A 13,789-nucleotide genomic window follows, 5' to 3' on the forward strand; every position below is an offset into this window, starting at 1 on the left:
AATGCGAATCCTCCTAATAATAAACTAGCACAAACTCATCACAACAAAGTAGACTGACAAGGAAACTTTTGTCTTCCATCTGCTCACTCACCTGAAATTTACGACCATCCTAACATAAACGTTTTATTGCAGAGTGCTGTTAGTATTCCCAGAAACCGCCCTGAACGTCATGGGTACCATGTGGATGTTCTGCGAAGTTATACAATGCTCCGTCGAAGACAAGTTCTCCAGCATAGTCATACAAAGTGAGTAACTGTTTCACGGCCCTACAGAGTGAATTAGCGCGCCCTTTGTGGACCGCCATTCAGCGAAGCACAATGAACGGCTTTTACTCCGAGACTGTACATTTTGTATGATTTATTCCCTTTTGTGAAAGAATTTAATTATTCATTATTATGTTCTTAGCTTTTGTGATCAATCAAAGTCTTGGGTCTTGGCTGCTGAATAGGCTACAGTTAATTATTAATGTTGGTTTAATTAGATATGAAGTTGAATTATGTTCAGTTACGTTCCTAAGAACAATTTATTTACCATGGAAATGATACAAAAGACTTTATATACTTGTACACACTTCATCATTTAATTTTTCCACAGGTATAGTCCTATTCAACTGGGTGCAGCTAGGCCTGACGGTGTTCGGCCTTTTCATGGTGTTCGATCCCCTGGGCTCGGTGAACTATGGCGACATGCAAGACACGCCCAACCAGGTTCGACACCATAGGAAGGTGACGGGATTATGGTCGAGAAGGTTCCGATGGGCCTTCTGCTGGCTCAAGAGGGATGAACATGGAAAGGAAGCTTTTCAGCAAGTCGCAGGTAAAATTCCATATGCAGGTCCTTAATAGAAGGTCTATAAGTTTCCTCAGAAAGAGTCAGCTAATTCCAGTGGTGCCCACTAGGGCCAAAGCCTGTGGGACTTCGAAAGATTTACCGCGGTCAAAAAAGGTCTATTGGATTGTGTTTTTAACGTCTCTGCATACTGGCATATTTTCTAAGGGTCAGGATCTCGACATTTGTTACCTATTTTGTGAAGTTTTCTGTAAGCAAAGGACGCAATATTTACTTCAGTAATCCACAAAACAATTCCGGAGACATATTTGATTACGTGAAAGTAAACAAACAGCCGACCTTTTCGCCCTACACCAATGTTCCGCTCTGATTACTGTAATCGCGTACACTATAATGCCACTACTTTACGTAATCGCTTTCCTCATTATTTTAATCCCAAACTGGAAATTTTGTAAATTAACAACGGAAGGATCAATTTACTAAGTCATTAAAAAGGAGGAAAATCAAAAAATCGCACATAATATCGTTAAAGATCATGGAAGATTGAGTCATACTTATAAAAGCATTATCAAGATAAAGTTGCAAATAAATTGAATACAAATCTCAGCAAAAACGGTCATTTGCAAAGTGGTTGAAAGAAAAACCAGATTATTCAAACAGATACCGTTCCACGCAATTTATCTGCATCAAAATGAGAAAACTTTTGAAACCGACCATTCATTCCAACTCTAAGTTGAATTTTATTATTTTCCTGAACCATTTAGCGTTGAAACTCCACCTGGTAGTTCGAATAAAGATACAGAGTATGAATCGAGTTTTTGACAGCTGTCAAGCATTTGACGCCATCTTGAACTCCATCATACTCATCTTATCTCCTCTTTGCAGCTCTACTCAGTGCCCTATTCAGATCAACGGACCTAGTACCATCAGACGTGGTGGCCGGGTGCGTACTCCTCAGGGTGCGACAGAAGAGAGAAACGAGAGAAATGAGGAGGATCCAAATGCTGAATGATGAAGAACCGATATATACTACAGATGTGAACAAGATATTCTCTGAAACCCCACCTTGGATGAACTTGGAGGATGCCTTACATTACTTGAGGCTGTCGATAGCAGCGTATGGATGGCCGTATGTGCTGTATCGGCACTGCTTCACTGGTTTTTGTAAACTGGCGAGGCATTTGACTTGCTGTTGCTGTCGGTAAGTTCTTCTTAATTTGTATTAAACTGTGGTCCTATATTACCGAAAATTACTTTTTCTACTTTTCAGAGTAATAGTGTGTGAATGAATCTTAATACCTTTTTGTGTGCACATATTTATCATCATTAGGTACAATAATTGAGGACCTATTAACAATTAGATAGTCGTTAAGCTACTCTACTTATAAGATGTAACTAAATAATCGATCGCTTTTCCAATGAAAGTGGTTTCTTTTAAATGAGGTGTTACAAGATCGACAATAAGGAAGCACAGAACGTCTATCCTATTTATAAACCTGCACTAAACTTCCGTCATATAATACGCGACGTTTATTTTGAGTTTATGCAATCTCAGACAATTGCTTCTCTTATTCACTATTATGATAATCCTACCTCAGATTATCTACTCAAGGAATGAAATAATGAGGATTTATTTAAATACTTATCTTCCTTGATCGATATCAAAGATTGAAATAAACATGGACGGTTGCTAATAAGCAGTTAAAGTATTGTTCGCTGGATAATAAATCTAGTGTCGATATCATAAATACATGTCATTTTTATCATAAAACAATAAATCTACAAGAATAGTTAAATAATTTTGACTTATGCGAATCTAAATAGCATAAAAATAAAATACGATACTTTATTTCTCGTACAAAATTTTAAAGCACACTCCAAGTTAGCAATAATTCAAAATGATATTCGTAAGTTCGGAATAAAATGTCTTTTGAACTTTAAACGTGCTTGCAGTGCTGAATTTTCGAGTACTATTTTATGTAGGTATCAAAAATAAAACGTGAATGAGTCGTGCATTATTTATGGAAAGTGCACGATAGTCAAGAACGTAACAATAGGTATGTACTGTCTGATGTCATGCTTCATCATACCTATTGATTTATTTCCGTAGGTAAAGAACTCATCATGTTCCTTCAATAATCCCTTCAGGTATTTTTCAATAACTATTTTGGAGTTAAGGGAACATTTAGATTTTCCGTTCCAATTATGTTACTTTTAAAAAATCCGTTTTTTTTTTAAATCGAAACAACACACCAACTGAATTTGAAGATTCTGTTTCGGTTTAACACCATAACCATAAACTGTTTGGCTAAATGAAATATTCATTTTATGTTATTTGTTAAACCAACTGGAAAATAAAATATTTTAATAAAAGGTTCAAAACCAATAATTACAAATCTTATCGATAACATCCAAACAAAGCTCACAAAATGGATGAATATTTTTCTATCAATTAGCATCATCATTCACGATTGCACCTTATCCTAACAAATGAATCGTCATTAATCAGGCATGCTGTTAGGCTTACACATTGGCTGTTCAAATAACTAATTACATTTCAGCCTAATCCTGTCATTAGCGTAATTAGGCTTCTGAATGAAAAGTGCTAATCAAATGATATGAGTGCAGGTGAACCCAGTTGATTAATCTATACTTATTATAAACGCGTAAAGTACCTATATATTTACGTGTGGATGTTTGTTCCTATTTCCCTCAAGGAAACTACCGAATAGATTTGATAAAACTTGGCACTTGGGGTAGTTTCTAGATGCAAAAAGTTATTCTGTTTATTCTGTCTCTTTTCGATCTTCTACTTTAAATATCAAGTACCGAATAAACGTACTTTTGGCGGGTACTTCTATCGTAATATAACACTAGTAGAATTTTCTTCACATTATGTAACCAATACACTAAACCTTACACGTGTGTTGACTAGCATAACAATTGAACGCTTGTAAAAAAGGCCAAGTTCGTGAGACAAGGAATGCCACCTGTCTACACGGTCAAGTTCAAATGCATTTGCATTATGTTCCGTCAGAAACCAAACAAATACCCACACATTTTCTCTAACAAAAAAGTATTAATGCTGTGAAAATGCTAATTTACACGTCTGTAAAAAAACTCAATGACAGCTTCAAATTATTATTTTTAACAAGCAAGTTTATGAGCCGAGACAGAGTCAAATTATACCGTATAATGATGCGTCTACAGTTTTTGTATCAGCTTTTCGTCTATCATTACTTATATTATCAAGTCATCAGGCATTTTGTACGACTTTGACATTGGAATTCAATGCCTATAACTGCACATAAAATACGATTTCACGTTGTATTGTAATTGATAGGTTTCACTTCCTTTCTAGGTATGACCGATTATACCTACAAAAAAGTAAATATATGTCATCAAAACGCGTAGAAACAAGTGCGTACTAATTTGAATGCTAATCTGTCTTATCCATATCAATGTGGACTTTAAAACAGATGTTAAAATTACCTAACTATATTGTAATGTTATCGCTATGACACAGAAAATCGAAGATAAAATACTTTCTAGAACTGCCTTGAACCCTTGAATCATCAGCAAAATTGCAAATCATGATGTAATTATGTGATAATCATTCATTGTTTTCAATACGAGCCGGTAGTAATTCATTTATGACCTGATAATCTCTGCCTGACGATAAATGTTAAATATCTTTATCACGTGTAAATCTGTAGGGAAAATGTAGTACGTTTAATAAATTATGCTTGCACAGGTGGGAAAATCCTCGTTTTGGTATCGGTAGCATTTCATTTTCAAACTTCATAATCGTACTAAAATATCACTTAAATCAGTTCAACACAGGATTACATTAATACGTAGCAATAACACAGTGAATCACGTATTCGTATAAACGCAATGCTGACGAGAAACTGAAGTCTAAGCTAAAAATATGTAGGTAAATCCTACCTAAATCATAAACGCTTTGATATCAGGATACTATTGTAATCCTCATGCCGTCTGATGAACTTTAAATATTCATAACCTAATCAGGACAGTCATAACTTATCCTTAACAAGACTGGAAGCCCAACCCGATAGCCCAAGGCCTGCAAGTTGCTACCATAAATAATATAAAACACTGACGCTATTGTATTTCGCGTTCAAAAATATAATTTCCGAAACCTTGACACATAAACGCTGTGGAGCGAATTAAAAAATTAACATCTCAAAGTTCTTTCAACATTTACTCTACTTATTTGATATCTTGATAACGTTGGAGTTGTATTCATTAATTACATCAAATTAAAATGTGAAATTAATTATGCATATCAATGTTTAATACAGACAATTGCGCCATGAATTGAAACATTTTGAAGTGAGGAAGAGTAATAAAAGTACTTGGGTACCCAAACTCAGAGTTTGAGAATATTAGAATAGAAGAAACTTTCCCTATTACCTATCTACTTCTCATTAACAGGCTATTTACAGATTGAACTTGTGAAATGCTCTTTTATTTCAGTCTTGAAACTTTCAGTACCCAACTCTTTAGCTATTTTAATGAGGGATATTTAGCTTAAACTTTATTTTAAACTTCAACATTCAATCTTGAAGTTGGAGAAACTTCGTAAGTTCATCATGAAAGAGTCCTACACCCACTTTAGTGGCAGGGGTTGATAAACTTTCAACAGATTGTTTACTTTTAAAGACCTACGTAGATACTAGACTAGACTCTTTTCAGAAATAAGTATTTTAGGATCGAGTCTTGGAAGATTTTCTGAATGAAGATTAAATTAACTGTTGTAGAGTCTGCCCACGTAGTATATGAAATCGAAGCAATTAGAGATGATGTAATTTTCCATCAGTAATGTTGGTCTTTTCCAAGTTGTTTACGTCAAAATTCAACACAACGCTGTAAGTAGTTAGTGGTGTAGATTATTATCTAATGAAGATGTGTTTTGTCCACAGACCAAAGAACTCAATAGTGACGGACGACAACTGCTGCCTGTGCAACTTCGCGGGAGTCAAGTATATGTCGAACCTGGCTGCTGATGATATCATCTTCGCTTCTTTCAACAATCGCGTCTTTGAAGTACGTACTCTATGATCAACAGCTTTGTAGTTTTCACACCTTTCATTTTATAAAAGAACTATTGGCAAGAGATTACCATGTAGGTAATATAGAATACACGAGCTACTCATAGAAGTTTCATTTCAGACTTTAAAATAAACTTTACAACTTTTATACCTACTTATGTCTTTTTAAACCTAACTCAGCAAACCTCCAGCGCAGGTACATAAAAACACTACCTACTCACTCAGCTTAATAAATCTCGAAGGAATTTAAAAAGGATTATTTTCTCAGTTGCTTCAGTGCAGAAACTATTTAGTTAATACCTTTGCCGTTTAAAAGTGATTTATTCAAAGTAATTAAATTCTACAGGCTTTAATTACTGCAAACTTAAATCTATCTTTTCATAAATAGATTACGTAATGCGAACCTCATTGGTCAGTTCCTAGAAGCAGCTAATTTTAAAAATATCGCTGCCTATGTATTTTGTGATTCACGATCTTGTATAGTCAGTCAGACATAACGCGACATGCAATCATTGACGATGAGTCGACATTTCAAATACGGCGGTAGACCTTGGAGTCTCCTGGCAAATGCACCTAGTGTTTTGCATATACTTTTGTTTCTATATACTTTTGTTGCTATAAAATATTGCCTAAGCTAGTAAACTAAGCGCTAATTTGGTAAGGCCAAGTATAACAGCGGAAGGAGTTTACATATTAATAAAAATATCCATATTAAGGCTTTTAGGAAGTCTAGGTTTAGAAATATGCTGTTTGTATTTTTATCTTGTATTATAAAACTAACTTGATTGCCTTCATCTAATTCGTATTTTTAGATCAACAGTTCACTGTAGAATCTATAGGGTTTCAACTTCTTAATGTTCAAATTGTTTTGTAGCTACCATTCTGCGTGATAGCGGACCACGAGAGAGAAAGCATAGTGGTTGCCGTGAGGGGTTCCATCTCACTGAGAGATATCTTCACGGACTTCACTGCTGGATCAGAGCGGTTCGAAGCTGAGGGTAAGTTTACCCTACGAATTAAAATTGAGATACAGAAAAAATCTTCAGGATTGACGGCCCAATCTGCCTCAAAGTTACTCGATGTCTTTGATTAGACCGTTATTTCAAGATAAAAAAAATACAAAAACGAAGTCTCGTAACACGGAAATACTAGTACGAACTACCTCACGTGGCTTTCTTATTATTGTGATTACTTACCAGCGAAAATTCCCTCCTTGTATTCCACATTCACAGAGATTTTTTATATTATTTTCAACAGGTCTGCCAGAAGACACAGCAGCTCACAAGGGCATGTCGATGGGCGCCGCGAAGATGTTGAAACGCCTCCTGCCTGTACTGGACCGTGCATTCTCGCAATTCCCACATTACGACCTCGTACTCACTGGTCAGTACTAATCATAAGTAATTAAACGTTTAAAAGAAAAATTTAATAACTTACTTTTGCATGTAAAGGAAGGACTCGCACATACCTATTTGACTTTGAACTTATTTTGGATTCAATATCAAAGTTTCTTGCATTCTTGTGTTTCCAGGTCACAGTCTCGGTGCTGGAGTAGCAGTATTAGTAGCTTTAAAACTAAGGCCGAGGTATCCGCACCTCAAAGTGTTCGCATTTTCAACACCAGGTGAATATCGCTTAAAATACTAGACATTAATTAATGACCACATGTTTTATGACCACAATTTATATACCCTAACGATTCCCAAATGTAGCCATAAAACCATAATAATACTAATTATACAGGTGTTCCAAATACTCGTTCATTTTCATTCGTTTTAAGAGCCAACTGTGGCCATAATTAATTACCCCGAATAACACAGCAGAATAAAATCATTTGTTCAACCCTTCCGCCGCTTGCATCTCATTTTCCTAGAAGCTGAAATATATGGGTGCTCGAGTTTAGAGGAATATTTTGATCCCGTTTAAATCCCTTCCACGCTTGTTGTCTTAAAATATTAAGAGCTTAGGTTATTTGCGGTTTCAGGTGGCACGAAACTGTTTTTTTTTTTTTAATTAATTAAATTATAAGCTTAGTTATGTGTATCTACTTAATGGTTTAAATATATGGGATGTTTTCAGCGGGTCTAATAAGCCGGGAAGCGGCGCGGTTCACCGAATCGTTCGTGATGACGGTGGGCGTTGGTGACGACTTGGTGATGAGACTCTCCGTGCACAGCATCGAGAACCTCAGGACCAAAATCATACAGACCATTCACGCCACCAAATTGCCTAAGGTAAATATTTATAAAGGATGAAAACCGTTGTAAAAAAAGTATTAAAAGAGTTACTGAGTATTCAATATTTACCAAGGAAACATGACATAGTTTGCGGCTAGAAATAAAATTAACTACGCAGCAGATAGAAGCAAAGACTTAGAAGAATTCCCAAGAATGGTTCTTTAAGTCTCGAAGACGGCATTAAGAATGTTTCTAAGTTAGAATTATGGCTCTTTCGACTATTTACACGATTTTTTTGTCTTCAGTACCGGATAATGCTGAACGGCTTCGGCTACGCGTTGTTCGGCGTCCCCGCGCGGGACCTGGAGTCGACATGGCGGCGACCCGAACAGCTAGAAGCCCAGCATTCAGACGACTCCGCCGACGCGCTACTGGTCCATAGCGTGTCCACAGTGAGTGCTGTCAGTTACCACCTTTATACTAGCGTGTGCGCTTCTGTGTGCTTTGGGCTTTATTCGTATAGCGGTAAGGCTTATTTTTCCATTTTATTTTTTACTAGCTTTTGCCCGCAACTTCGTTCGCGTGGAATAGTGACTACCAGCAGATTTTTGATTTGACCAATAGATGGCGCTATATGTCCGGAATATTTTTTTTTTTGTAATAAAAACTATCCTATGTCCTTTCTCAAGTTTCAAACTATGTCTGTACCAAATTTCACACAAATCGGTTCAGTAGTTTAGGCGTGAAGAAAAGACAGACAGACAGACAGAAAGACAGACAGACAGACAGACAGACAGACAGACAGAGTTACTTTCGCATTTATAATATTAGTTTGGATCACATACAACTTAACCTTAGAAGTTCGTACGAAGAAGATCTATAACGACATGTCTATGAGGTAATTCAACGTGGCAATGTATAATTTTTGCTCAAAAATAAAAATCGTAGTAACTGGGTTACATCTACCTACTTAAAAAGAGCCTCAATTAAAACGTTCTTGGTAGGTGTGTGTCTTTTTGAACGTGACTTCTGTTCAAATTTATGAACCGGTGTAACTACATGTACCTCTTGTTGAGTTTTCCTCATCACAATTGATTTTGACTGTGAATAAATTCGTAGTATCTTTACATATTAGTGATACCTATGTATTATTGATCTATAACATTGCAAGTGTACCTAGGTAACATTAGCCCAATCTATTTAATAATTATCGTATTAAATATGATTTGCATTTAATTGTGTCGTGTTTTAAAATTTGGTTGTGGAGTAAAATATTTTTGTTTGCTTTTACGTTTTTTGTTTGTGTTTTGTGTGTGTTTAATTTATAACATGACTAAAATAAGTTTTTAACCTCTCTCTTTAACCATGTATATTAAATAGGTATTAGTTAATTAAGTTATTAGTTAATTAATTATAATAAAGCAGATTTAAGTAACATAACATAACAGCCCAATTAGTTATAGGTATAAAACTATAATTCCACTCAGGTTTTTAATCGTGACATAGCATAACAAAATGTAACTTTATTTACACTTTACAGGATCCTATTGCCAGTTACAAAATGAATAACTTCACTACCTATTCTACACGGGAATAATAAGTAAAAATAAACCGTATGTTCATAGGAAGCAGCGTTAGTTTCGCGTGACGTGTTCGCGAGGCGGTTTTCTTCAGCGAGACTCTTCACCCCGGGGCGGATACTGCACATCGTGCGACGCAAGCGCATGGGAATCGAAAAGTAAGATAATTGTTTTATTTTTGCCCTATTTAAAAAATAAATTTATAAAATGTAAAGAAATTATTGTTGTAATGGACAATTAGTTTTAACATTGAAGGATAGATTTCTAAATATGTATCTGTTACCGGCCGAACCCGATTTTAGGACAAACCAGTTTTGCCTAGGCTCAACTAGTTCTTCCTATAGGCGTTAGGATTAACTAGTAGAGCCTAGTCCAAACTAATTTGTCCTAAGCCCGATAGGACGGACCAGTTTAGGCTAGGCAAAACTAGTTGATCCTGATATAAGTACGCACACTCTAGGATAAACTGGTATAGCCTAGTCAAAACATATACATATCTAAAAGTGTAAATAAATAGATGAACTAAATAAACTACTCCGTGTTTAGAAAAATAATCATCTTTATTAAACTATAATGACTCGTCGTTATGGATAAATTGATAATACGAACAATCATACTACATATATGTAGCAAAGTAACAAATAATAGGTAAGTATTTTTTTAAATTAACTAAATACGTTATTAGGCGCGAGGCGCTCGGGGCGTGTACGTTATGCACGGCTAGCAACTAGACGCTAAATGCGTTTAAAACCACGCGACAAATGACGAACGGGGAGCGAGCGGCGTGGGACGTTCGGAGCATTCCCGCATGAACATGTTGTTTAGACTAGGCCATACCAGTTTATCCTAGAGTGTGCGTATTGATATCAGGATCAACTATAGTTCGGCCATTCAGAGAATGCGTTCCTGACACGTCGCGATTGAACTGACGACGTAACTACATTCATTGATTATTGATATAATAATGTTGTTTTAATGCTCCTCAATTGTTAAAACGGTAAACAACCAGCAAAAATATTTTTATCGTAACTGCAACGCCATTGCAAAGTTACGTCGTCAGTTCAATCGCGACGTGTCAGGAACGCATTCTCTGAATGGCCGAACTATAGTTTTGCCTAGCCTAAACTGGTCCGTCCTATCGGGCTTAGGACAAATTAGTTTGGACTAGGCTATACTAGTTAATCCTAACGCCTATAGGAAGAACTAGTTGAGCCTAGGCAAAACTGGTTTGTCCTAAAATCGGGTTCGGCCGGTAACATATCCATGAAATAGGGGGTTGATTACTGTCCTAAACTGTTTGTAACACGCTATAATGTCTCTCTTTGAGAGTTACACAATAGATTTTAACAACATGTCTAATTTGTTGATTCAAATTCTCACCATGTCTGACCAAAGTGATGAAGGAGGAGAAGAAAGGTAATTCACAGTTTTTTTTACCGATGTCATTATTATGTTATTTATGAATTGAGTCTCATACATAGATTCTGACAGAAACTTTACTGTTGACTGCTGTACTTTTCTCTTTACTATGGAATCCAAAAACTGAGTAGAGTTGTATGATCACATCCAAAGGACTCACACTTTTGACTACAACATCCAGTTTATCAATTTACAGGAAAGTGCGCACGACCGAGCCCACATACGAGATGAGGTGGGCGTGTCCCGAGGACTTCATGGAGCTACAAGTAATGCCTCGTATGTTACTCGACCATCTACCTGAGAACGTTCACCGCACTATTCGCACGGTACTAGACGAGAAGCATCGCTACAGACACACGCATACCGTGTAGACTGGACACAACTTGTACCCAGGTACAACAACGTAGATAGAACATAGAACTGCAATTGTGACAAACGGTTAACCGTGCTAGCTATTGTGAAGAAGATCTGACTAGGAAAAAGTGATTAGATTTTAAAACTGATGATGCAAGATTTCAAAGTGCTACAAAAGTGATAGACCTTTCCAGGTCTTTCAACCGTGACAAAGATATCAATTTTAAACTAAGAAACAATGGAACAAATTATGATAAATACTAAGAATTGCTTGAATGATAATATGATGCGTTATATGGTCTTGCATTGCCTGACCAGATAATAGTTTTTCTTCTGACTTTGAGAGGATAGCAGCAGCTGCATAGAGAGCAAGGATGCTTTTATTTAGTAGGTATTTTGGAACGAAACTTGCCAATGCTATTTGCCTTTTTATATGTTTACTTTTTTTTTCGATGTCAATTTAATTTTGTAGGCAAGTTCGAGATCATTCGAAGAAGTATATAATTATGAGTTAAAGATATATAAATCAAACATACTCGATTAAAATATCAACATAATAATACTGATATTATCGAAGAAAAAATATAAGATTACTTCAAAGAAATTGCCAACTATGACACTATTTCAGAAAATCTTTTTTTACTATTTGTTTTTATTTTTCTGAGCTATATTACATGACAATGTGATTTTATTTAATTGTTCCTAAGCCTAACGTGACTCAGATGCCTATCTCTACGAATCTTTTGTACATATGTACCTTAAAATTACTCAGAATTTCAATTTAATTGATATTGAACAAATTGACAGAACCAGTGTCAAAATTAACTTCTATAGTCTGTTTTTTAATCTCGTAGACTAAATTGACACTTGCAAAATGTCAAACTTTCTAATAATTTTGCTAGCTCTGTGGTGCAGTGTTGTACTTACGATACCGGTTCGTTGAATCGTAACTTTTTACAATAAGTCATCCTGAAATAATGGGCTTATCCTTGATGATTACGCATGGCTTTGCGTGGTCAGATATCCCTGGCAGTTTGTAGCACGTCGTACAGCCATGTGTACGTACGTGAATTTTAAATATAAAACTTTGAATGAATATTAAATTCGTCTATTATAGATAAAAAGTTACGATTCAACGAACCGGTATCGTAAGTACAACACTGCACCACAGAGCTAGCAAAATTATTAGAAAGTTTGACATTTTGCAAGTGTCAATTTAGTCTACGAGATTAAAAAACAGACTATAGATTAGTGTAAGAACCTGTGAGAAGACTGTGATGATGTTAGTGTGAACATTAAAGTTTAAGCTATGATTGTGTATGTATGCAGTGCCGCAACGGTAGATATAGTATATTATTTTGTACATAAACTAGTGTAAGTGTATTTTTTTAAGTTTTTGAGATGCGTAGCTCTAGCGTACTTAGAGTATGAGACCGCGGTTGGGAAATTGCCAAACGCATTTTTTCATATTTTCCATTTTTTTATGTAGAAAATTTAGTGGATATCTGATATATGTTTTGTTCTAGTAATGGGTGAAATTAAGCGACCCACTGCGGTCTGAAGGTACGCCAGAGCTCTTAGGAAACTAAACCTCGTCCCAATGTATAACATATCAACGTTGAAAACGTTTTTCTTCAAATCTTTAATTTCTTCACTTATTTCCTTTCAACGTGCTTTAGATACTCACACAAAAAATTAATTTGCTCAAAACACAAGCAATTTTAAATTACCAAATTATCTTTTGTTGAATAAATTCTACTGCCAATGTGTAAGACAAATCATCTTATCGTGTACAATTATTATTATTCAAATTGCTACTCGTTTGTTTTATTGACTTTACATTGTAGGCGATATGTGGTTCAGCTAAAAATAAGCAATCTGGTAATACAAGAAAAAACCTTCTTTAAATGTTAAATAAAAAAATACGTTTGCTATAAACGACGTAGATATAAAATCCCCTATGACTGTCTCCCCTTCTTACTATAAAATTGTATATCGATAATTTAGACTTGCAAAGCTACCACTAAGTACAATAATTAGACCCTAGAGTAGCATACAACGTTACCGAAGTCAATTATGTAATAAATTATCTACATTGCATAATAGTTACATGTAATATAAGTACATTTAAGTAATAAATTATTTTCGTCGCTTACACCAATGTTCGAACACCAGGTATCCTAGTAAATATTTGTAAAAATGTATTTTTGTAAACTTAGTCTGGTTTATTTAGCTGACAGCTAAAATACCTACTGTTGTATACCTACATATTGTTAAAACGTTAATAATCATTTGTTACGTGTTAACAAAATAAATATGAATGTTTGTATAAAGTTTGTTGCATTTTTGTAGTATCAAATTGATTTTGGTAAAAAAAAAAATATTGTTTCTATTT

General features: G+C 35.3%; 1 protein-coding gene across 3 annotated transcripts in view; it reads left to right on the plus strand.

Annotated features, from left to right (window-relative positions):
• The window catches only part of LOC124631428 (diacylglycerol lipase-beta), a 69,699-nt gene extending 57,476 nt beyond the window's left edge, over positions 1–12,223 (plus strand). For 2 of the 3 annotated variants that reach the window (XM_047165813.1, XM_047165814.1), the window contains exons 4-14: positions 133–245; positions 595–816; positions 1,675–1,990; positions 5,736–5,859; positions 6,739–6,862; positions 7,122–7,247; positions 7,396–7,488; positions 7,944–8,098; positions 8,347–8,502; positions 9,667–9,779; positions 11,237–12,223. In XM_047165813.1, the coding sequence (XP_047021769.1) occupies positions 133–245; positions 595–816; positions 1,675–1,990; positions 5,736–5,859; positions 6,739–6,862; positions 7,122–7,247; positions 7,396–7,488; positions 7,944–8,098; positions 8,347–8,502; positions 9,667–9,779; positions 11,237–11,411 (1,717 nt within the window). In that variant the 3' untranslated portion in view covers positions 11,412–12,223. The remainder of the gene's footprint in view (positions 1–132; positions 246–594; positions 817–1,674; positions 1,991–5,735; positions 5,860–6,738; positions 6,863–7,121; positions 7,248–7,395; positions 7,489–7,943; positions 8,099–8,346; positions 8,503–9,666; positions 9,780–11,236) is intronic. The other variant, XM_047165815.1, reaches the window with a different exon arrangement.
• The last annotated feature ends 1,566 nt before the right edge of the window (positions 12,224–13,789 follow it).

This window comes from Helicoverpa zea, chromosome 6 (assembly GCF_022581195.2).
Source record: "Helicoverpa zea isolate HzStark_Cry1AcR chromosome 6, ilHelZeax1.1, whole genome shotgun sequence".
Classification (NCBI taxonomy): Eukaryota; Metazoa; Arthropoda; class Insecta; order Lepidoptera; family Noctuidae; genus Helicoverpa; species Helicoverpa zea.